At 36.6% G+C, this 24,814-nt stretch overlaps 3 protein-coding genes across 3 annotated transcripts; all 3 read left to right on the forward strand.

Annotated features, from left to right (window-relative positions):
* Positions 1–237: 237 nt before the first annotated feature.
* Positions 238–6,282, forward strand: LOC142355599 (uncharacterized; the record flags this gene model as incomplete). The annotated part of the gene is made up of 3 exons (XM_075407706.1): positions 238–550; positions 4,788–5,181; positions 5,653–6,282. Coding segments are annotated over 3 exons (1,250 nt in total), but the record flags the coding sequence as incomplete, so codon positions are not given.
* Positions 6,283–6,724: 442 nt separating this feature from the next.
* LOC142355601 (iron-sulfur cluster assembly 1 homolog, mitochondrial-like) lies at positions 6,725–9,794 on the forward strand. Its single transcript, XM_075407708.1, has 2 exons — positions 6,725–7,111; positions 9,188–9,794. The coding sequence occupies exons 1-2, from the start codon at positions 6,909–6,911 to the stop codon at positions 9,528–9,530; spliced, it is 546 nt and encodes a 181-aa protein (XP_075263823.1). The 5' UTR covers positions 6,725–6,908; the 3' UTR covers positions 9,531–9,794.
* Positions 9,795–11,891: 2,097 nt separating this feature from the next.
* On the forward strand, positions 11,892–24,399 carry LOC142355600 (ceramide-1-phosphate transfer protein-like). The gene is made up of 4 exons (XM_075407707.1): positions 11,892–12,015; positions 17,238–17,577; positions 23,718–23,894; positions 24,139–24,399. Exons 2-4 carry the CDS (start codon positions 17,275–17,277, stop codon positions 24,397–24,399), a joined length of 741 nt encoding a protein of 246 aa, XP_075263822.1. The 5' UTR covers positions 11,892–12,015; positions 17,238–17,274.
* The last annotated feature ends 415 nt before the right edge of the window (positions 24,400–24,814 follow it).

The raw sequence follows: 24,814 nt of genomic DNA on the forward strand, positions 1-24,814 counted from the left end.
CGTTTCTGGATTTCTTTTTATCTATCTAGTGAAATTGAATAGCTGAATTTAATTAAAATTGGTTAACAAAGACCGGAAGTTTAAGTCTATGCTTTCATGAAATAATGTGATTATAGAAAATAGAGAATTTCAGAACCAATTAGATAGTGTCATCGAAATAATAGTGAAAAATTATAAGTTACAGCGAGCTATTCGCAATGAACTTTTGAAATGTTGATTATTGTTTTGCCTTTTCAGGATCAGGCTTCAAGGAGGCTGTGCGCAACTTAATATTATCAATATTGTCACAATTAGAAAATAAATTGCATTATGGCAAGCGCTCAGTTCTTCCCACAGTCGAAATCTACCTCGAATTCCTCTTCAAGGATATCTTGCAGAAGTTCACTTCATATTCAGTTGTCGCGGAGAGTAGTAGTAAAATAAACAACGCATGTGATACAACCTCGAATGATATAACGATCGGCAGTGCGATAAAAGCGAGTGAGGCCAAATTAACGTTTTCGTTTTACTGTCGGAAACTGAAAGACTATGTATACGACTCAACTCTCAGGTACGCCAATAGTGAAATGAATGGGGAAAAATGAAGGAAAATTTTACTTAACTAAGTTCCACTTTTAGCTTAAAGTTAGTATCAAAATTTTTTTCAATGCTTTCCGCGAAAACAGGTTCATTTGAACTAAAAGTTGCTTTTACGAATTTCATTTTTCAATACTTTGAGTTTACGAAATTTCTTACGAGTAGAAATATGAATAGTTCTTGTTAGCGTTTAGCCTTCCGAAACCGGAACTAGTTTTCCGTCGGACTTACGTAATTATTTAGCAATTAGAATTTCTTTCAGTTTTGCCTAATTAACACGTTCATGAAATTCAATTTAAATCAGCTTGGTGTTCAAAATTTTGGTCACTCAGATGAAAAGGAACAAAAAATTCTTTGGGGAGCACTTAGAGTTTTGTAAAGAGTTTAATGACTTTTGTGACAGCCCATTGATGTTATATATTGAACTTAAATACTCTCCGAATACGACGAAGTGTTATCTACTCTTTCCTATTTTCGTCCTATGTATTGTACTTCAATCGACCTTTATTTTTGTTCCCCGCTCATTGGTCAAAATTTGTATAAAGTTGTTATTATCCCAACTCATTAGGTAGCAATGATTCAAACAATCTCACCTCAAGTTGGGCGAGTAAGTAATGTAAAAAAGTAAAATAGCAGTCTCAGGATAATGGGATTTTGAAGATCCCCGAATAGCGGTGATGGATAAGGATTGCATGAGTTTTCTGAACTTAAATGAAATCCCTGCCCCTGGGAAGAGCAATTGTCACTTAACTCAGTCAACCGCTTGAGTGCTTTTTGAAAGTTGCCGATACTCTACCAAGGACTTCGATTGCAGGAGAAACTAATGTGATCCCCTTTATTGAGCCGCTATCGCCAATATATCGCGGAGGCAAAAATAAGATTGAAGCGACGAAGTAACAGTTACAGCAGATGTAGCTGGTTTGCCTGCTTTCCAAGGGGGCAAATGGTGTTTCCGGGCGTGATTGTCTTTCTGGTTTAAGATTCCTTTTTTCCACTTCTGATCCGAGTTTTGCGCATGCGCAAGCTTACACTACTTCGAATCCGGTTGTCTTGCACTTGCGTTTCCTCACCCGTGAGACCCAATGACATGATCACCATATATGCCACGAACTGTTCTACAGAACGGACTTTTCTTTTTGCGTTGTAGACATCGACACTCAGCCTGTATTCTGTACTGAATCTACACATTTGTGGCCCTATGAAGCACCAAAGCTGGAATGGCGGAGCAGACATCAATGCTGGAACAGGGGATCTGGAGTTGGGGGAGCATACGATATCTAGTTCTGCTAAATTGGTGTAAAGTTCCTGAAAACTTGTTGTTTGATCTTTGGCCGATTATTATTGGAACGTTCTTCAGCGGACAAAACATAAACAAAATATTTCGCTTTATACATGTCTTGGCATTGGCGATCACGCAAACCTGATATGGTTAAGGGTCGGTTTGCTTGATTTCAGGATTCTCCTGGAAGAACAATGCTAAGGATTTTCAATTTTCCAAAGAGCTTATAGCTGAATTGGGCGTGTAGCAATGCAGGTCATACACCATTCTGGAGGTCTTAATGCAGTGGCGTAGTTGTTGCAGGCGAACTTCGGGGATCCTTTTGCAGCTCCAAGAACCCAGAGTCCCGATTCGGTATACAGATTTGAAGGACCAGCTGCTGTAAACTTGGAAAATGACTTCAGTTGTTCCATAACATTTTCTTCACTGTATTGATAAGCTTGATGATTTACTTGCTACATAGTGCAATCTTAGTTCTATAGTTTTCAAAGTCACCACTGTTCCAACTGCATCTTCTTTCCAGAACTCTTTTTGTCGTTATTCCGCCTGTGTTTTGGCACTATTCTGTTACTAGCACGTTAAATGCATATAGCGAAGCCAATTGAATTCTGTACTGAGATCTTCAATGCACTCAGTTGTCAGGTTAAAACTCTCACCATTTGTACTGGACATTGATAGGAACATAGCGGATTGTTGGGACTTTGGTCGGAAGCAACGTCGTTGTCTTGAAGCTTACTGTGAGTGTTAGTTTTTTTCGGAGTTCTAACCAACTAAAGGCCTTGTCAACTTGGAGCGGGCTCTCGGCGTGGGTTAGATCGTCCTCGTGATTTGATAAGTGCTTGGAGATTCGTTTCAATTTACCAATTTTGTTTTTAGCTGAGAAATGAATCGTACTCACGACCCCAACAATGTATCCAAATTTCCTTTGTTTCGAACGATTGTCCAGTGCCTGAAGAAAATAAAACAGAGCGAATGAAATGTGAAAACTGTTTTCCCTTGTAAGGTTGGCCATCTGTTTTATTAGACCACTGCTTGCGTTGCTATTCGGCTCAGTTTCAGAAATTTTTGTTGACTGAGGTAAATTTTCAAGTGCCAAAACTTTTCTTCCTTAATTGGTTTTCGTTTTCGAACCAAGCGAAAAGTTACTTGCTACATAGTGCAATCTTAGTTCTATAGTTTTCAAAGTCACCACTGTTCCAACTGCATCTTCTTTCCAGAACTCTTTTTGTCGTTATTCCGCCTGTGTTTTGGCACTATTCTGTTACTAGCACGTTAAATGCATATAGCGAAGCCAATTGAATTCTGTACTGAGATCTTCAATGCACTCAGTTGTCAGGTTAAAACTCTCACCATTTGTACTGGACATTGATAGGAACATAGCGGATTGTTGGGACTTTGGTCGGAAGCAACGTCGTTGTCTTGAAGCTTACTGTGAGTGTTAGTTTTTTTCGGAGTTCTAACCAACTAAAGGCCTTGTCAACTTGGAGCGGGCTCTCGGCGTGGGTTAGATCGTCCTCGTGATTTGATAAGTGCTTGGAGATTCGTTTCAATTTACCAATTTTGTTTTTAGCTGAGAAATGAATCGTACTCACGACCCCAACAATGTATCCAAATTTCCTTTGTTTCGAACGATTGTCCAGTGCCTGAAGAAAATAAAACAGAGCGAATGAAATGTGAAAACTGTTTTCCCTTGTAAGGTTGGCCATCTGTTTTATTAGACCACTGCTTGCGTTGCTATTCGGCTCAGTTTCAGAAATTTTTGTTGACTGAGGTAAATTTTCAAGTGCCAAAACTTTTCTTCCTTAATTGGTTTTCGTTTTCGAACCAAGCGAAAAGTTTGTTCAGAAATCAAAAAAGCGATATGCCATGCTCCCTCTTTCTAGACGCTCACAGAACTAAGAACCTGAGTTACCTCACCGGGGAGACCGCGACTTTGGACTGATAATAGGTCCACTCGATAGCACTTTAGCCCTCACAGAGCAGCACACTGCTGAGTCGATGTCGTCGCAAGCACGGCGTATAGAAAACCAATTCCTCGATGATGAGATAACGGCCACAGATTTCCTTCAGAAAAAGTGACAAAGAGGTCTATTTTGGGTGCCAAGAATTGAAAGTTCGTTTGTAGAATTATAGCTGTTCTTGTTTTGCTGAGAATAACCAGACACACTTGTCAATAAGTCGTTTCAATATAGACTTGCCTAAACAGCTTTTCCTTTAATACTGATAATTTTTCTTTTCTGCATTCTTCATCAGTCGCTTTTCTAGCAGTGGTTAAATAATCGAGCATTTTTTGAAAGTTTGGAAGTATTCAAACATGTCCAACGAACTAAACCCTGGTAATTCAGAGACGCTGAATATTTTAATTGTGATTGGTTTCAACCGATTGATGAAGTTTGAGGCTAAGTTGCTTTAAGATGAGCTCTGGATTGTCATTAAATTTGGCTGGTGTTTTTTAACCTTGTCAGAGCTCCAACTTGGTCAATTAATTAAATAATGGAACAAACAAAAGCAGGTTTTTCCCGGCCAAACGCTGGCCGCATTCCAGAACTTGTTTTGCTGAACGGTCTCATAATCTTGCGAGAAGGGTTCACAAGTATGCTTCAAGGTTTATTCTTTAAAAATCGTCAAATTTCAATGTGTTGCTTATTCCAAAATAACCAGAGCAAAGAAATCGTGGTGCGAAAATTAAGGATTAAGTGGAATCAATTTCAACAATTTAAGGACCAATTCTCTTAATATTGTTTGGAAAACTTTCAAATTCGTAGTCTGATTTTGTATTTTACCCACGCGAGGCCGGATTTGTTTTGAGAGCAATCGATTAGATAAGTACGATCTCTATAAGAGTTTAGGATAGGAACAAGGAAAGTTTCAAAAGCTTTCGTATAACTCCATTTTACTTTCGGCTGCAGATATTTACATCGATATTGTTTAGATACCTCCCTTTTGTGTATGTGAGTGCCTGCTCAATCCACGCATCATTCCACGAGCATCTAGTGAGGGTTCTCTGGGACTCATTCAAACTGGATCACTCCATTGCCTCTCTACATTGGCTAGTGAGTCTGGTATGTGACTGCAATTTGGTCCAATTGCCTCTCGTTAAAGACGTCATGCGACACCTCTCGTTGTTTCTGTGCAAATTGATGAAGAGCAGAGCGGCTATGTTCTCAGCAGCAACTGCTTCTGTTGCTAGATCTACATCTGTGACGTCATATATCAATTTGAACGGCCATGATTCGAGAGGAGCTAATAGTGGTAAAGTGGATGCCTCGACAGCAAGTTCGTCGGAGCAGTTTGTTGCCAAGCAGGATTTTGTGTTTGCATTCTACGTGAGTAAAAAAAACTTCAGAGAAACTTTTAGATTCCGTGTAAAAAACTTGATATCATTACGTAAAGGATTCTGATCCTTTTGATGAGTCAAATTTTCTGCAATATATTATTTGCAAGTCATGATAAAACAGCTGATTTATTTCATTTTTAAAAACGACGCAAATAGTTTTGACTATTGGTCATGATTACTTATCTTGATTCGGCAGCAGGCTCCTTTTTCAGTCAATATGCCAGCTTTGTTATACCGAAAGTGTCAATTCAAAATATCAATACTGAGCATGATGATGTTTTATGCTTTTAACAACTAATGCCAATGAATGGCACCTGCTTGCCCAAACCTAACAAGAAAATAAAATTAGTTTGTTACCTTTTCTCATTGGAAGAGGTGCTTTGATCAATCTAAACCACCCCCACTAATAAGTTAAGAATTTTTCAAAATTATTGCCACTGCTGATGTAACATGGTTTCAGGCGTTACTCGAACTATTGATACAGTTTGAGTGGGAGTTGATGGACTCTGATGCAGGGGTTGCCTTTGTGAAGTCACTGCGCATGGACAAATTCATCTGCTGTGAGCTTCAACCTCTTGCTTTCCTACCTACTGAACTTCTGGAGCAGTTCGCTTCTTTAGCAGCTAAACATTCTACTATATTCCCAAATATTCGACTTTTCATTAGCGTTAGTCCGAAAATTTCTCCCGACGAAAGGAAGGATTTGAAAGTGACTCGACAACGTCCCTTCCAGGTTAAGTTTGACTTGGAGAAATGTAAGTGGGCTGTGGAACCCTATCTTAGAGTTCCGATTATGTCCTCGGAGAACCGCGTGTTTGATGACGAGGATTCCCGCATGTCGTATGACCTGGAATCTAACTGTTCTTCTTCTGTGGTTGGAGAGAGCGAGTGTAGTGAGCATCGAATGGACAATAGTTGTGACGCTGAGATGGCCGATGAATTAGCTCTATACAGTAGTTTCAACTCGGCAGCGTCTAAAGCTATATCTGACTGGCTAATTTGATGATTGTATAAAACTGTGTTTGTAAGATCGCAGACCGATCCTTACACAGAAATTTGATAATTGTGCAATTAATTATCAAAATATCTATCTTTTCTGGAGGAAAATGTGCAGGATATTTTGGAGGGAATATTAATAAGTTGTCTGAAAATTTCACCTCTTTTAATTATTGGAGGAATTTTGAAAACGTTTCATACGAATGTTTTCTGAATTTAGACCATACATCGTAATTGCTCAAAGTTCCAAGCAATTATTAGATCTTGCGAATTTTCTTGTGACTTTTAGACGTTTGAATTCTGGCGTTATGCTCGATCGAAATATCTCATTCAGAATTTGCGGATTTCTGCTGCTAAAATTCAATCAAGAATTGCGACAAATTTAGGTCAATTATAAAATCTTTAATGAGCGAGCGTTTGAGAGTAATTCGTCCAAACTTAGTTGGCTATGCTTGAATTTATTGTTGAACTTTATTGTTTAGTGTCAAGTTATGACGTATATAATACCTACAGAAGCAGTTCCTCGTTTTAAGATTTATGAAACCGATTCGTTTTAGGTACGATATGTTGCGTAAATAGAGCATGAACTAAAGAGACCGAACAAGCGATTAAAAACTACAGCTATGTATAACTACTTCGCGTCACTCTAGTGATATGCATGAAAACTGACTGACAGACAGAAACTTCAATTAAGACAGACTTTGGATAACAAAAAAAAGAATGGCTTCAAAAATGGCATCGGCAGCTGTGAAGATAGTTCCCAGAGCGTCTCCTGTCGCCACCAGAGCTGCCATCACACTCACCCCAGCTGCAGTGTCTCGACTGCGAGTGTTGCTTCAGAAGGAGCCCTCGGCCGCTGCCATCCGAATCGGAGTCAAGACTAAGGGATGCAATGGCCTCACTTACACCATGGACTATGCAAGGTATCTCTTGACAAGATGTTTGCTCTAAAAAGATTGAATACCTTTTTAATAGCTTGCTCTAGAAAGAAGTTCGAAGCAATGATTCTTGGACGTGTTTTTCTTTCATGCAAAATTTTTGTCTGAACGTTTTCGCGAGTGACTTTTCTGTCGTTCAATTTTTTATTGTTGCCTGATCTAAACTTCGAGCGTCCTAAATTTTAAGCAGGGGAACTCAATTGACGACAGTTTGAATGTGCTAACAGTCATATGAAAAGCGCGCCGTAATTGGTAGCATTTTGGATACCTCTTACAACCTTATTGCCAACCCTGCAAGACCCTCGCCTCCAGATCAAACCAAGATACCGTGTTAGTTGTTCGAGAGCAATTCGTCCGAAGTGAGTGAGTTATGTTTATAGCAAGTTTGCGAAAATCATTTGGCCTTGTTGGTCTTTTTATGTGATTTCTCGCTTGATCATTTTTCGCCTGACCATTTTACTTAGCTGGATAAACTGGTCAAGCCCGAGGACAATAAGACTCTGTTCAGGGATCTTGGAGCTCTACTAGTCTCCAGTCTCCTCTAAATGTTTCTTTCAGCAAAACTGCTGAGGAGGTATAATCGCATGATATCAATTTTTTTCTGAGTTTTGACCACCCACTCCCCCTTGTTATGGCGGCTTGATGTTACTCTAGGTCTGTAAGAGATTCCGGATGTTTTCTGCAACTTTGAGTGGCTGTTTAACCTAAAATCGGAAGAAGCCATTTTGATCACTCATAACTTAATGATTAGTTGCTCTCGAAGCATTTATTGTTAATGTGTGGGTCTAGAAAAGGAATATTTGTTTTCTATAGGTTTTTACGGTTTTCACGACTTGAAGAGGAGTTTGTTATTCTACACCCCCCCCCCCAAGCTACTCATAAACCGTTAGAACTAAAAGTTGTATCTGAAATTAAAAGTGTCCATAGTTAGAAATTAATTAATTTTTGTTTAGCTCAAGGAAGTTTGTTAATGACTTCATTTTTGACTTTTGTTTTCGAACATTAACTTCTGTTTTAGAAGGTTGACTTCAGTTTGCGAACATAAGACTTTAACAAAACCTAAGTTAATAATACATATTCATTAGAAATTGCTTGTCAAGGTCGAAACGTGATTTTGAGAAGTTTTTCCATAACGGTCCGTCCTCCCTATCCAAACTGCATACACCCCACATACCTCTTCCGTGCCACATGCCTACTGTGATTTCAGAGTTATATTGCACGAACCTCGGAGTCGTTTCCAACATTCTACCGTCTATCTTTTGCTTGGCTGTGTTTGTGATTTTCTTCTATAGCATTCTTCGCTCTCAGTTGTATTTTTCACGCTTGACTTCAAGTATTTTGCGTGATCTAAATTACGCTCTTTCGCAAATAACGTCTGTTTCTAACATAAACGTGATTTTAAGCGACGAAGAATCAAAGCCCCCTATAGCTTTGTGGGAAGGGTGTTAGAATGCTATCCCGGAGCTTGCGGTTTTGAGCTGACCTTGAGTCTTATTTTTTTTGCACCCATGAAGCTTCTAAGCTACCTTCTGAATTAAACTGCCCCGCATGTCTTTCGAGAGCAACTCATTCGAAAAATAAATTTGCACACGAAAGTTACGGTCAAATGAGCTGAACCAAAAAGGAGCTTCTTATTCTAGCAATTGTTTTTCGACTATATCTAAGTATTTTTTACATTTTCTTAGTTAAATTGTGATAGAAACTATTTACCTGGCCATTGATTTTGGAGTGGTGTTGAAATTTTCAAATTTTTGTCGCTGTCAGCAGGCAAACTTTTAAGTACACTGTCTTCTTAATCAACTCCTTCTCACTTTGGCCTTACGATGAATTTTTGCACGTAAATCCTTCAGCTAAGTCGTTTAATATAATAACCTGTCAGTTCTTTAAAATTTCATCGTGTATTAAATTAGTTCAAGCGTTGAGAAGGAGTAAAAAATCTTTGCTGAACTACTTAAGAACAAAAATTGATGCCCTCCAATTTTATTTCAGCATTCATATTCGACTCTCTTGGCTCCCGATAGACGTCTGAAATTAATATAACTCATAATTTTGTTTATATAGAGAAAAGGCGAAATTTGACGAGGAGGTTGTTGCAACAGATGAACAAGACAACTCTACCCTACAGACTACAGTGAGGGTGTTCATTGACTCAAAGGCTCAACTCTCTCTATTAGGAACAGAAATGGACTTTGTAGAAACACCTCTTGCCTCCGAATTTGTCTTTCTTAATCCGAACATCGCTGGAACTTGCGGCTGTGGCGAGAGTTTTAACCTGAAGCCAGAACAGCCTCCTGAAAAAATGCCAACAGACCAATCACAATCTGAAACTTCTACTAAAAGTGATCCAATTGTTACTAATATGTCAGCATTGCAAAGCAATAAGCGTGTAGATAAACCCGCCTGATATAAAAGATGCATCGTAGGAAAATTACCCCCTTTTTGTAATGCGATGGTGCTGACTTGTTTTTTTATAGAAGTATACGAAGAGTTTAGCGATGATATATCAGCAGTAGAAATATTTTGCTCAATGAAGTTTTACCATTAACCTGCAGGATTATCAAGACATTTCACTTTGCGGTGTGGCTTGACACCGAGTGTCGCGAGAAGATCCATGAATTGATCGCAATATGGTACTTTCACGATTTGAATAGTTTATTTTTCTACAGGTTTTTTCTTTTAACGGTTAAAAATGTGTTATCTCTAGTCGAGTTGTTAAGTGTTACATAGGTTTCGACTTATTGGGCGTGCCTCGTTTTTATCAACCAAATGATGAGAATTTGATTTTCTATCTGTTCTAAAACTTGTTTTTAGCCTCTTGTTGAAATTGCTTACCGACTCGTAATCGTTCCAAAGTTTTTATTAGAACGATTACTATTATTCTGTCGAAATTTTATTACTCCTGACTTGTAATTGACTTGAACCAAGTTATTGGTCTCAACTTATTGGGATCTATTGTCAGCAACGGTTTTTAATGATATACTTTTGCAACAAAAAATTGGTGGCCATATAGTTGTTCAGGGGGCAAAAGAAATCTAATTGCTGGTTACAGGAAGTTACCTATTTAAAGCCAGGCTTCAAATTTTGAAATATTACCCCCTTTTATAACTCGTATTACCTTCATGATGTTTAAATTGTCTCAGACGTGCTCTTATAATATTTTCTCTGAAAGAACGTTGACTTCTATTTTCGAAAAGTGGACTTTAAATTGGCTTACTTTGTATTGTATTGTAATTAAGACCTGATGACAATATTCAAGGTGAAAAAGTCATTTCGAGAATTTTTGATCCCGTATAAGTCCCTCCAGCCTTATCTAAACTACCCTCTCCCCCAACTAGACCCCCCCTCCCGCACATCTGCCCCATACCCTCCTACCACCCCCCGCCCACCTCACATTTCTTCCTAAAAAATGTTTTCACTGTACATAGCTTTTTTATTTCTTTTATGCTTCTGAAATATGCAGGGTTAGATAAGAGTTTTTTGCACGACTCTTTGAGTTGTTTCCGGTATTCTACCTACTATGTTTTTTTTTCGTTGTCTGACGCTCTTTTCGGTTTACATTTATTCACAATTGAATGAAATCTTCATTTCACTAACTGCATTTCCGCGCGTGACGTGACGTCTTTTCTCACTCACTCTAACAAAAGTGTTTAGTTCATTTGCGTGATTAGGTTTTGATCATACGTGACTTGCCTCACGCAATAAATTGGCTTTTGCTCTTTAAACCTTAAGTTTAATTTGAATTGTTTTAATGTGAAAGGGACTCATATGTGTAATGAAGGTCCCTAATAAAAAAGACTTTTGCGGAAAGAATTTTGACAGGCTTTATTCTTGTTTTCGCTGAATGTTTTTTACATAGCTATTTGATCGGCGTCGATAATTTTTTCAATTTATATCTGTGTCTGTTTCTATCTCTATCATGCTACACGCAAGTCTATTTTGCAGCTATTCCGGCTATCTGCCGGCTATGTTTTGACATGTTAGGGTATCACAAACATCAGCAATTTATAATTATTGGTTCTCAATTTTTGAAATGTCATTTAAAAATATTGGAATCTCAGTTTTATGCTAGTAGTAGTGTATCCTTGTGGTTCTGTTTTCAATTAAAATTAAACAATGGTTTTGTTTACAATTAAAATTAAACAATGGTTTAATTAAACAAGAAAAATTCAGCACGGTTTGTTGTGAGGGCGTTATTTTAAAGCTTTGAAGCCGTGTTATAAATAGGTGCCTTCTGTATCAAGTAATTGGATTTTGTTTCTCCTGAACGACTATATGGTCACCTATTTTTAATCCAAAAGTCTGTATTAAAATTTTCCAAGTTGAAGTGTGCGAAATTGGAAGGTCTTTCGATTACTGCTAAAGCAACGCGATCTTCAAAATGTCTCAAATAAAGGATTCGAAAAATTTCTTTTCGCGGCTTTTCGCAGCATACGAGTATTGGGTGGCATTCAACACTAATTTTTTAGGAAAGTTTTCAAAAAGTTAGCCATGGCTTTAATACTTAGGCCGAGCACTCCAAATTGGTATCTATAGTTGCATCAGCTTGATTTTTGAAGTGAAACATACTTCATTGATTCGGAAGATAGGATCAATCAATAATGCTGGCCCAATGGTTAAATAGTGTTCGAGATTGTAAAAGTTTGAGCTCGTTGAGCTGCGCAAACTTTGCAAAGAATCTCGCTGATATGGTTATTGGCGTCCTATTTTTCTGTTATATGTCTCAGAGCAGCTGCTGTTCGTATTGTTCCAATGTAGCATTTCTTGATAAGACTTTCATGCGTTTCAGAGAGTGAGATTATGGGCAGCTGATTGGTTGAAAGTTTTGTAGCGTTTTCGTGGACTGCCTTGGAAACTGTTGAACGGTCTGAAGTTGTCGTCAATATTAATCGGTTAATACTTTATTGACTTGAGTTAACTAACCTATTGTGCAGTCCAGGAAGCTTATAACTAATCAAGAGATTTCAATCTTAGCTCTGTAGCCATTGTTTGGTTTAACTTCTTAACTGGGCGCCGTTTATTGGTTTACTTAACACTATAATCCAATTTCGTAAATTCACAAACACTGTTTTCAATTTGATGCAATTTGAACTGAATAGCAATCGAAATTGCTACTAATTCTCAAGTTATTCAAATTTCCTTGTGTTTCCAGATTGGCAAGTGTTTACGTTTTCCCAGTTAGAACATAACTGACAATTTTTAATATTCAATAATGATGGTGCATGTTAATTTCCAATCTTCCAAGTTTATTTGGGATTTATAAACTTCATCTGAGTGTAGCTTTTTAATTGCTCTTGAACGAAGTTCATAGCAATTATTGTAAACGTGTCTTTTTATGCAAATTTTTCGCTTAAAAATTTTGCGCTTTTCTTCTAGAACATTCTTTGACTTCTCAAGTGACTTTTTTTACGCTTTCGTTCATCATTTTTCAGTGATATCTAGTGCTCAGAAGTTGCTAATATAAAATCGGTTGCAGCATAGCAAAATTAAGTGACTCAGTGGTTCGAATCCCGGTGGGGTCAAAGTTTTTTGCACCCGTAAAGAAAAATTGATCTAGACTAAAGACCATAAATTAAATTACCTCGCCTGTCGTTCAAGAGCAATTCTTCCGACATTTGTCGGTTTATGTTTTGTTAAGTTTGACTGATTTTAGCCGACTGATGTCTTTTCCGATTAGATACAAAAGGGATATAATTGAAAGCGCTTGAAAACTGAAATGATCTTTTAAGAGACGTTTTCAATTTTTTGTTCTCTTGAACAGAAGATGCTTAAATTGTTCAAAATTTTGTCACATTTTGTCCTCAGATGGCTTAAATTTGTTGCAATTTACTTTTACTTAACGTAGTTTATTTTGCGAGTCATTATTAAACAGTTTTTAGATAATTATATTCAACATTTTAAACTGGATGTCATTCATAGCAATATATCCAGAATCGAGACGTTTTATTCTGTCGAAAAATTAATGCTTAAAGCAAATTTTTTTTGTAGAAAAACACTGGAAAAATTTCGATTTTTTGGTTGCTAGTTTTTTAGCAAACAATGTTATTAGGACTTGAGTGGAAGCGAAGCTCTCCCAGTTTTTGCAGAATTGAAAAGAGTTTATATTAGCTCTCGGCTTGAAAGTGCTGATCAACGTTTTTGACCGTACGTTTTATGTTCTATGAAACTTTTTTAATGTATTTTTTTCCATTATAAATCAGATCTAAGTAAATTGACATGTAGTTGAAGTTATCCTTAGCACTAATCCAGAGCACTCCGAACATCAATCTACTCTTCATAAAGATACAGTCGGATTTTGGTTAAAAACTATCTAGAAAAACCTGAGAGTGAGACAGTGTAGATTATTTTCAGTGTCTTTTCGTCTCTGCAGTGTGTTACAAATCTAATTTTTAAATAGTTTTTTCAAGACAATAACTGGATGCATATATGTGTCCGTTCTTTCGATGAATTTGTTGCATCCTGTAGTAAATTGACTCAATTTGCTATCAGAGTTCACGATTGAGGGTTTGAAATACAGCAAGAACAGGTTCTCATTGAAATAAGGTTTTATTCAAACTAATTTTGATTTGTTTTTCAAAAATAGGTTTAATAATGTTCCTTTTGTTATGAAACAAAAAATGTTTTACATTTAAGATTGAATTCAAAAGCAGTTCCAATAGTAGCGATTGATAAAAAGAAACATAAAACTGGATGATGGTAAAACGTGATCCAAGCATTGTTTTATTTTTAATAGCCGCCTCATCTTCTCAGCCGGCTATTATAGCGCTTCTATTTTTTTTTTACTTCGTCGAATAAAAAAATTTTTCGCTTTACCTCATTTTGCCGCTTTTTCAACATTTTGCGTGATATCTTTTTGACTTCTCTAGACTAGTTTCTCTCTTCTCTCATTCTGCTAAAAGTGATTTTGAACATCAGTTGCTCAGCAAAGCAATTCAAAATGAACAGAGTCAGTATAAAAATTGAAGTCAGAAGTAGAAACGGGATAAACCCATAAAGCCCAATTTTAGATGCCCGCTATTTGAACGTCGTTCCTATAAGTCTTAGTTACCATCTCTAATGCTTATTGGTATTGATAGTGGCCCCTGTAGCCTCTCTCTAAGAAACAGAAGTACGTTATCTTCAACTACGAAATGCCATCAAAATAAATCGCACTTAAAAAATGTTTTTGTACAAAAATCTTTTTTTTTTCAATATCTTCTTTTCTTTCAATCCCAATCATGCTTATTGGAATCAACGGCGGCTATTTTCCGGCAATCTGCCGGGTATGTTTTCCCTTGTTTATGCAATTGTATTTCTTGTTCAGTAAGATTTTTTTCTTGCTAATTGGGTGCTTCTTCTAATACTAATATCTGCTACAGGTTGCAAAAGTAATGTATTTTAAACATTGAAAAAAGAAAGTCTTTTCCAGAATGTTATCCTAAATAACCTTAGTTTGCCAAACATTTCCGAGAAAATTCCTAGTTTTCACTCGTATTGCATTAGGAATAGAGTTAACTTCTCAGCCTTGAATTCTTCAAATGTAACCATACGGAAAATGATGCTCGTCTGAACTGAGGTTATCTCCTTATCTTTTCCGAATTATCCTTTGGCGCTGTTTCGTGTAGAATCTATTTAGCATAACGAGTCTTAAGCTAGCCGTTATTGAAAATCTTTCAATTGCTGCAAAAACTTTCAATTGCTGCAATTGCTTTCAATTGCTGCTCCAATTCGCTTTGATAAACAAATTTGATTATAATTTTGAGTAAATTTGAGAAACAGAGCCCTGACAGCTGGTAGTACAACTTGACCGCAAAGATCCTTTTGAAATGTTTTCAACATTGTTTCTAATAGCCGCCCTCATCTTCTCAGCCGGCTTTTATAGCGCTCCTATTTTTTTACAATTCAAAGAATTTGAGTTGTATCGGTGCGCTGTATTTTTTTTAAGATGTGTTCACACATTTGTCAATAACTTTGATCTTTTAAAACGGGATAAACAGGTAAAGACCAGCGGGTATTAAGTTTCATTAGAGGCCCAAAGTGGATGTTAGTAGTCCTTCAAGTGCTTAGAGTGGTGCAGCTGCTGGGATTGCCTCAATTGAAGGTTAAAAAGTCATTTTTAGGTGTTTTTGGTCTCAATATGGTATAATTTTTCATGTTTTTTGTGAATATTTTGTTTTTTGTTTGATTAGTCTTAGGTTGAAGTTTTTAAAAATTGATGAAGGCCTTTTGCGAGAAAAAATTACCCGTGCTGACCATTTTATGGGCTCTATATATTGTGGTACTACAAACACACACGCAAAATGATACTAATTTTTGCAATTTTTTGAAAGTTTTTTGAAAATGTTTGTCTTTTTTTGAGTTTTTCCAGCTTAAGGGGCCAGGGAATCTCCTTTAAGGTTTGATAATAGGGCACTGTATAGTTTCTAGTAACAATTGATTGGTTTTAAACATTGTAATGTCTCTAATTTTAGCTTTTTTTGGGTAAAATCTGCATTTTTTTAAGGTTTCTTAAAATTTTTGTCAATTTTTGATATTTGTCCCTTGTCAAGTGCCAGGAAACCTATTCCACGGTCCAAAAAAATTGAAATTTAGTATTGAATTTTTTAATAAAAATTATCGCCTATCGACCTTTGAACCAATTAATTTTTAAGGCTTGGAATTGGGTTACTGGATAGCCTCTAGAGACACAGAAGTGATTCTTATGATAAGAATATCAAAATTTTTGAGCAAAATTTCATTAAAATTTGCGATTGATTTTTCTAAAAAAATTTTTTGGGTCATTTTCGAGTTAATCGATCTTCAAGGGCCAATCAATTTCAGGCCTGGCAGATATAATGCTGCAGCAATTTCGGAAACAAAAATTAGTTTTTAGCATATTTTTGAAGTAGGTATATTTAAGGGGATCAAATTTTGCCTTAGGGGTAAAAGCTTCAAAGTTTAAGCAATTATTATGTTTTTGTTTAGTTAGTTTGTTTGTTAATTTTTTGAGATGATTTTGTTTTGGCTGCCATTGTTCAATTAGTTTGCTTTTCAGGTAGAGTACTTCTAAGTTATTTACTCAATTCTTTGAATTGTATTTCAGGACTTGTCCTGCTATGTTTTTGTACTTCGTCGAATTTTTTTTTTCGCTTTACCCATTTTGCCGCTTTTTCGACATTTTGCGTGAAATCTTTTTGACTTCTCTAGGCTAGTTTCACTCTTCTGTCATTCTGCTCAAAGTCCTTTTAATCAGCAGCTGCTCAGCAAAGCAATTCAAAATGAAGAGAGTCAGTATAAAAAATCAAAGTCAGAAATAGAAACGGGATAAACCCATAAAGCCCATTTTTAGATGCCCGGTAATTGGACTTAGTTCTCATAAGTTTTAGTTACTATCTATAATGCTTATTGGCATTGATACTAGACTCTGTAGCCTCCCTCTGAGAGATAAGAGTATGTTCAATTACAAAATGACATCAAAATAAATCGCACTTAAAAATGTTTTTAAACAAAAATCAAATTTTGTTGATATTTTCTTTTCTTTCAATCACAATAGAGTTATGGGAATCAACGGCGGCTATTTTCCGGCAATCTGCCGGGTATGTTTAAATTTCAAGAACTGTTTTCACCACTACAAAGATTTCGTCCAATTTCGCTAACACAACTTCAATGGTAAGCTGCAGCAATAAATAAAATAAACAATAGCATTTCAGCTTTTCATCAAATTAGGCAGTCATTAATAATTAGTTTTTCATTAAATTGTGAAAGTTAAGTGCTCTTCTTGTTGATGTGTTTATCAAGCTGAGAATTAAGTTTGATTTTGAAAAACGAATTAACTTGATTTCCCGGTTTTAATGATAATCTTTTAACTGTCAAGCTGTTATTTTGATAGGAAAAAAGTTTATCCAATACTCGTCTTAATTCGGATTTGTTGCAATGTAGATGCGTTTGTTTGAATACGCAGTTTTTACGGTTGATTATAAAATATGGGTTGGAACTTTATGTGCGGACACACATTATCGATCATCGCAGGCTCGAATGCAATCAAATTTGTTTTACAAGGGACGGGGGTTAGATAGAGGAAGCAGTTTTTTTGCGCCGATTGTCTAAATTGTTGAAAAATGAAGAAATAAAAACTTCGCGTCTTTGTTTATTGTAGAATTTCATCAGCTCGGGAAATTCTCAATGTTAATATAATGGGCAGAAGCGACGATAGCAAAGATGACCAGAAACAGTCAGAGGGTGGCGTTTCTTCGCCAAAATCACTATCGGGTTCAAGTACGACTGGAGTGTTTGATCTTGTGGAAATGAACCAGTGTTTTCTGGACTGTCTGGCGGTGAGTGGTCTCTCACTTCAGAAGTACTCGGATGGATTCAAACACATTGTGCACTTTTTCTCACTTATGGGAAAGATCTTTGCATTTGTGGGCTCAGATGTCTCTGATAAAGTTAAGATCATTGATGCGCACTGCAGTGGTGACAGATCTTCTGAATATCAGGTTAATGTCATTTTCTTTGTTTTCCTGTCATCAAAGTGGTCGAATAGGGTAAAAAAGAAACTGTATTTCTCCTAATAGCTGTAAAAGTTCCGACATAGCAAAAATATTCAAATGTAGGCAGTGTAGAAAACTAATGAATTATAAACACAAAAGAGTGATGATGAATGAATTAATGCTTTGATGTATACGAATAGAGAAATTACTGATAGTGGGCTGGACGAAGGGCAGTATCTTAATTTCAACCCCACGAAAGAATGGTTTAAACTTGTTTGAGAAGCGTGGAACTAAAGGAACCAACTTAAACGCTTTAGAAATAAATGCGCAATCTAAACCTCTTTAAAAGGAACAAATTGCTGTATATTATATCATCAGATCTCTTTATTTGTTCAGTTTCTCGACTCTTCGATTCTTTTTGTAGTGTCGAAACGTGTCTCTAGTAGACCAATATCCCAAAATGTGTTTAGTTTCAAAGTACGTCAAATGATTTGGGATTTGGGTCCGGTTGATCTTTTTTATGCCATTTTTTGTCTTAATCGTTTTTCGTTTAACCCATTTGATTTTTCATAAGCAGAAACTGGATGAACGACGGAAATCCAAAGCAATACATTGCTTTGCAGTGCCCGTAGAGCTTAACTAGTCTGTGAAGCACTTTTCACCGACTCTGCTGGAGAGACTTACATTAATTGTTCAAAAGATAATTTTGGAGGCTGGGGCGGCGTAGTTTTTGCGCGTTTTTAATAGCCGTGAACCAATAGCTGGGGCTATTATTGGCCTTCCATTGGTTTTTTACACTTCAAAGAATTTGAATTGTATTGGGGCGCTGTCTTTACGACTCGAAGAGAAGTATTGGTGGAGCGTCTTTTTTATTTTTGATGGATAATTTTGTTGGAGTGTATTTGAAAAGGAAGTGAAATGTCGGCTTAAGAGATAGCGAGAAAAGTAGGTGTGAAAAAATTTTCACTGAGCGAGCGGAAATTTTGATCTCGTGCGGCTTTTTGAAAGCAGTTTTTTTTATAGCTTTAACTTCAACTTTTCAGTCAAAGGTGTTTCGTTCAATTTGTAAACAGGTAATAGTGCGTTTGGAAGCTTTTTAATTGCTCTCAAACGAAGTTTGTAGCAATTATATTAGTCCTGTCGGTCTTTTTAATGCGATTTTTCGCTTGACTGACGCTTTTGTCTGACGCTTTTGACTTTTCGTCCTCAAAAACGGGATAAACAGGTAGCGCCCAGCGTGCATTAAGTGCTCTTAGAGCCTTTCAGCTCTGTTTTAGCTCAAACTGTTTTGGAGACTTATACTTATGGTGTGAAGGGCGGTTCTTAGAGGTTGAAGACCCCTCCACTGTTGAACCCCCCACTAGTGCCCCCACCCCCAGCACGCTGTTACCCCCACCCCACTGTTGCCCCACTCCCCCGCTGTCAGCCCTCGGTGCACCCCCGCCCCCTGTTTCTAGCTACTAACGAACAACTGCTCGCTGAAAACACGAAAATTTATACTATTTTGCATTTTTTTTCAAGCTTTTCGCAAATTTTTGACCTTTTTTGATTTTTATCGACTCTAGGTGTCAAGGAACCTCCTCTAGGTTTTAAAAATAGGTTACGGCATAGTTTCTAGTGGTAATGGAATGGTTTCAGCTTTTAACAACTTTTAACGAATTTTGGCATTTTTTTTTTACAAAACCGTGCATTTTTTTCAAATTTTTAAAGTTTTAATGTTTTTCCTTATTCAGGTGTTTCCAGACCCAGTGGCCAGAAAACATCCTAAGGGGTTTGCAAATAAGTTACTAACGTATTTTAGTTTTTATTGTACATAGAATAGTTTTTCATTTTCCTAATGTTACAAATTTTAGCAATTTTTTTTTAATAAAACTTGCTTTTTTTCAGGTTTTCTTTTGAAAATTTTTTTTCGTTTAGGTTTTTTCAGCCTCAAGAGCCAAAGAATCTCCTCTAAGGCTTGGGAATAGTTTACTGTATGGTTTCTAGATGTAATGGAATGTCTTTGCAAGATTTGAACATCACGAAATTTATCGTTTATGTGACAATTTTTGCCATTTTTTTTCAATTTTTTTGACATTTATAATCAATATTCAAGTTTTTTGAGCCTCAAGGGTCAGAAAACCTCCGTAAGGGTCTGATATTAAGTTATTGGAAATTTTTTGCGGGGCATGGATTAGTTCTCAACTCTTTAATATCACAAGTTTTAGCAAATTTTTAATAAAACTTGCAATTTTTTATTTTCTGATTTTTTTTTGGTTTCTCTAGCCTGGGCCACGGAACATACTCTTGGGTTTGATAATATTTTACTGTTTAGATGTTCGAGCCAGTGAAGCTATTTCAGGCTTGAAACAGGGATAATGAATAGCCTCTCGAGACAATGAAATGGTTTATAAGATATTAATATCTTGACTTTTGGCAAGATTTTGTTAAAATGTGCAATTGTTTTCAAATTTTAATAATTTTTGTCCTTTTCTGGTTTAACGACCACTACTGGCCAACGAAACTTTTTAAGTCTCGGAGATGGGTTACCTGACAGAACTTTTGAGACAAAAAACAGTTTTGATCTTTTTTACTGCGAAGTATTTTTTTTAATTTTGCCTTTTTCAGTTGTTTATATGATTTATTTACTAGCAAGGCTAGAAAACCAGAAGTTGCAGATTCGAATCTCATCACGGAAAATATTCCTATCTCTCTTTCTCTGTGTCGTTTAGGCTTTCTTTTCTTCTCTTTCTCTCTCTCTCTCTCTCTCTCTCTTTAACGTTTTATCTCTCTCTCGTTTTGTTGATGCCGCTCTTCTGCTGCTGTTATGTGGCGTAATGTCATCTCTGATCCTCATTAACAATGAGTTATAGCAGAAATTTTTTTATCATACATGACTTAACAGGCACTTTTTCAGAAATCAGTGTTAATTGTTCTCTTAGAGCCGTTCAGCCCACTATTCTTCAAGTAGGTAATAAGCAGGAACTGTTTTGGTGATTTATACTTATGGTGCGAAGGGCGGTTCTTAGAAATTGATCCCACACCTCACCGCAACCACATCAGTACCCCCAATGCCCTTTTGCACCCCCGCTGCGGTGCACCACCGCTGCGCTCACCTTGCGCTCATTCAATTAATCTAAAGCTAGCCTCACTAAACCGTGGCTAGCTACTGACAAAGCCAACCGGTCGTTTGAGAGCTATTCGCCCGACGTTAATCGGTTATGTTCTAACCATATAAAGCAAATTTTACACTTCTGGTGTCAATATTTAGGTATTTATTTCATTTTGCCGTTTTTCAGATTATTCAATAATTTTTGTTTTTTTCTTCAATTTTCAATGGCATTTGCGTTCTTTTGTAGTTAGACTAAGTTCTTCCAGCACTTTTATTTGAGCAAACTTATGCCAGTTTTTGTCTTTTTTTAAACTTTGTCAATTTTTAAACTTTTTTGCCTACTTCTTCCAGTTTTGTGGTTCTCGCTGTCATTTGATGGGGGGGTCAGTTCTTACTTATGATGAATGTTATAGGTGTTGTTATACTAAAGTGCACTTGAGGTATAGACATGGCCATGGCTCTTCACTGAAATAAGTTATGCAGATTTCTAATTTTTTCAGGATTTTTTTTGCTTTACCTTTGTGTTTAATATTTTTTTGCAGCGTATTGGTCAAATTACTGATACAGCAGGAAACTTAATTAGACTTCAATGTGACTTCATCATCGAAATATTTTTTCATACTTTAATTCAAAGATATAAGGTCGAGGGTGTGCGTGTCACTCTAATTGAAGGTTAATTAAGAGCAGAAGTGTCAATAAGTTAAGCAAATTCTTAATCAAATTATATCATCTCAACAATTGATGAAAAGAATTTTTTTTGGTCTGTTTCTTTTACTATTTTTTTGAGAGTGAAAATCTACGAATATTTTTGTGGCCATTTTATAGCAATCTGCCGGCTATATTATTTCCTTAGTACATGGAGCAACTCACCAACTGAAATGCATTTTGCTCATAATATAATGATATAATGAGAATAAACCGTAGTTCTTTCGGGAAATTTGAAGCTTAAAGAAATACACAAAAAATTGACTTTAGGTCATCTTATCCGTTCTGAAGGAAACCTCAGAAAGCAAACGGTATGTTTTGCTATTTGGTATTTTATCTATTTTAATGCCGGGAAATGCGTTACACGAATTTGTTGCTCTTAGTTTTTCCTTAAGTTTTGCTGTGTTTCTAAAAACATCGGCTGAGATATATCAAACTCAAGGCGCATGCTATTTTCAAAACTAAAGGGCGTACTAATTGGTAGAAAAACGTGTGTCATCCACCTTATGGTAGGGCACATATGTCAGAACTGTGTTTTTGCCCAAATTATTCAGTTTTTTAAATCTTTTTAGTGTTTCGATTTTATATGCCCTCAAACGATGTTTCAGCAATTACATCAGTGTTGCCGTCTTTTTGCGACTCGAAGAGTAATGGTGATCTTGTTTTTTAATTGATGACTTCTATATCAGAGGATGGGTTTAAATAAAGTCAAATGACGCATGTAAACTGCTGAACAAAGTCAAAATCAGAAAGAGAATTTAGAGTTATTTTTGTTTCATTCATTATTCTGAGGGAGAGCGGGAGAAGTAGGTGTAAAAATTGTTCCTAAGCGAGCGTAGTTTTTTTATCAGTATTTAATCTAGGGCTATTATTTAGTCTTTGCTACTAATAGTTGACAGTATTATTCTGTTCTTATGTTAGATGCTGGTCAGTTATGGAATGAAGACTATTGTATTGCAAGTTTTTTTGCCAATAGTTGTTAATGTTTTCACTAAAATAATTTTTACAGTTTTTTCGTGCCCTTTTTGTTGTTTAGCATCTCTGGCTGGCCTTGTTAGCTCACTGATCGAGAAGAAGTTTTTTTTAAGGATTATCCCGAATAATTATCGGTTGGTGGCATTTTTTGGTTAAACGTTTTGGAGGAATTTTGTGGCATTTTTCTTTTTTCCTCGGTTTTCTCTGTACTGTTTTTGTTCTTTTCTTATGTTAGATGCTAGTCAGTTATTGAATGAAGACTATTGTATTGCAATTTCTTTTGCCAATATTTGTTTAGGTGGCGCAACTTTGAAGAAGATTTATCCAGATATCTTTTAAGCCTTTTTCATGTTGTTTTTTCTCTGCTTTTGTTTCAAAATGATTGGTATTATTAGTTATTAGGCTCATCTTTTTCATTGAGCGGTTAGCTGAGTCATAAAGAAAGTTTTACTTGGATTCGGTAAAGCTCGGAGGGTATTAAGTGACTGAGCAGCTCTCTTATAGCCTTACGCCTAGATATTGTTCTGCTTACAATTCAAGACTGAAGTACTTGAATTGCTTTTCTCGATCTTTAAAACACAGTCATCAGATGCGTTTCCCCAAAATTGTTTCGTGGAAACCATTTCATGGTGTGAAGGGCAATTTTTAATCTTAAAATTTTGACTCGCCTCTCCCTCAGCCCCCCACCCCCACCGCCCCTCCCCCACAGACGCACACACATACACACACACACACACTTTATCTTTCCACCCTCCTCCACCGGGCTATTTGAACTCACTCACGCCCAGCCCTCTACATCAATTTTTACACCGTGAAAAATTTGTGAATACCGGGCTGTCGTTTTTTATCTTTTTCTGTTTATCCTTGCCGGATTTGATTCCAATAAAGGTCAAGAAAGTCTGTATTGGCTATTTTCAAACGATCTGATGACTGTGTTTTAAAGATCGAGAAAAGCAATTAAAGTACTTCTGACTTAGAATTGTAAGCAGAACAATATCTACTGATAGGTTGCGCAGATAAGTGTTTAAGTAATATCCGAGAAAGTTTTCTATTTGAGAGTGAGTTAGTGAGTGAGTGAGTGAGTGGGTGAGTTGTTATTTAGAATCAATATTCGGGATGTACTTGTTTCGCATTTTTGGTGTGTAATTGCTTCCAAACAAATTTCTTTGACCGATTTCCTCTATGAATTTGCTTGTCCTTATTCGTCTAGATCATTCTTTAGATTACTTCTCGAGTGCCTTTTCCACGCTGACCTTGATTTTTTTAAAGTCTGTTACTAAATTTTTACACCACAAAAATCTCTCTAGCTTCGCCAATTGTTCGAGAGGAATTCGCCGACGTTAGTATGTTTGTTTTGATATGGTGAGAATTTCAGGTGATAGAGAGTGTGATGACAATGGAGAAGAATGAAGATATTGCTCATCTGAACACACGACACTTTGCATCAGCCAGTAGGACTCTGTTGAGATTACACAGGGCTATGGAGTTCATTGCAAAGCTGTTCGAAGCTCTTTCCATTACTACTCAAAGGGACATAGGAACAATTAGCAAGGTTAGTTTTCCATGATGAAAAATAGGTCTAGTTGAGTAAAATAGAGTTCAAAGATTGTATCAAAATTATTTTTCTGAATTAATAATTTTTAATAGGATTTCTTTCCAATTTTTTTTAAATGATTGCTTTCCGTTACTCGTCAATATAACTTAGTTTGTTTGGGTGTTATGGTAAGCAACTAACTGCGTTTAATGAGAATGGAATGGTATTATTGAATTGGTAAAAAAGTGACTTTGTATTGTAGAATATCTACAAAGACACTCTTGCCAATTATCATCCCTATATGGTGCGCAAGGCAGCTGAGTTCGGGATGGTACATGGACTGCCTTACAAAGAGAAACTGATGCAGATCATAGTTGCAGCCAATCCGGACAGATTCAAGAATCTCCCTCCAACTAGTGTAGATGCCAGCAAACCCACTCCAGATGTATCACAAGACGAAACAGACGCTACAAAACTGGTAGGAGCGAATTTTTTTTTAAATGATAGCAAAATTACGCAGTAAACAAAGTTCGGTTAATTTTACCCAATGAAAAACATGTTAACTTACCTGTAATGAACAAGTGGGTTTGCCTTGCCTAAAAGCACCTAAACTTACAGTAACTTCACTTAAAAATAACTGAAAATTAGAAGCGGCGCGACCAGAACTTTACCTTAATTTATCCTAAAAAATATTAAGGTTCAAGTGTGCGATACAGCAATGCTGCTGAAGAATGATTGAGGAGGCACATTTTTATTGTTTAAACAGCTCTCTTGAACCCCCCCCCCCCCCCCCTCGCCTCATACCCCCGGGTTTTTTTCTCACACTGAGGCTAGTGTTCTGTGATTTAGCGTGGTGCAACCGAAACAGCCTCTCGCGTGTTGTTCGAGAATAATTCGTTTGACCGTAGTCGGTTATGTTTCGTTGTTTACTTGCTTAA

This window comes from Convolutriloba macropyga, unplaced genomic scaffold (assembly GCF_964194025.1).
Source record: "Convolutriloba macropyga unplaced genomic scaffold, txConMacr16.3 SCAFFOLD_2828, whole genome shotgun sequence".
NCBI classification, from domain to species: domain Eukaryota; kingdom Metazoa; phylum Xenacoelomorpha; order Acoela; family Convolutidae; genus Convolutriloba; species Convolutriloba macropyga.

Coding starts and splice junctions, on each gene's coding strand:
- LOC142355601 (XM_075407708.1), top strand. CDS start 6,909: ATGGCTTCAAAAATGGCATCGGCAGCTGTGAAGATAGTTCCCAGAGCG. Junction 7,112..9,187: donor TACACCATGGACTATGCAAG/GTATCTCTTGAC, acceptor TTGTTTATATAG/AGAAAAGGCGAAATTTGACG.
- LOC142355600 (XM_075407707.1), top strand. CDS start 17,275: ATGGGCAGAAGCGACGATAGCAAAGATGACCAGAAACAGTCAGAGGGT. Junction 17,578..23,717: donor ACAGATCTTCTGAATATCAG/GTTAATGTCATT, acceptor TGAGAATTTCAG/GTGATAGAGAGTGTGATGAC. Junction 23,895..24,138: donor ACATAGGAACAATTAGCAAG/GTTAGTTTTCCA, acceptor TTTGTATTGTAG/AATATCTACAAAGACACTCT.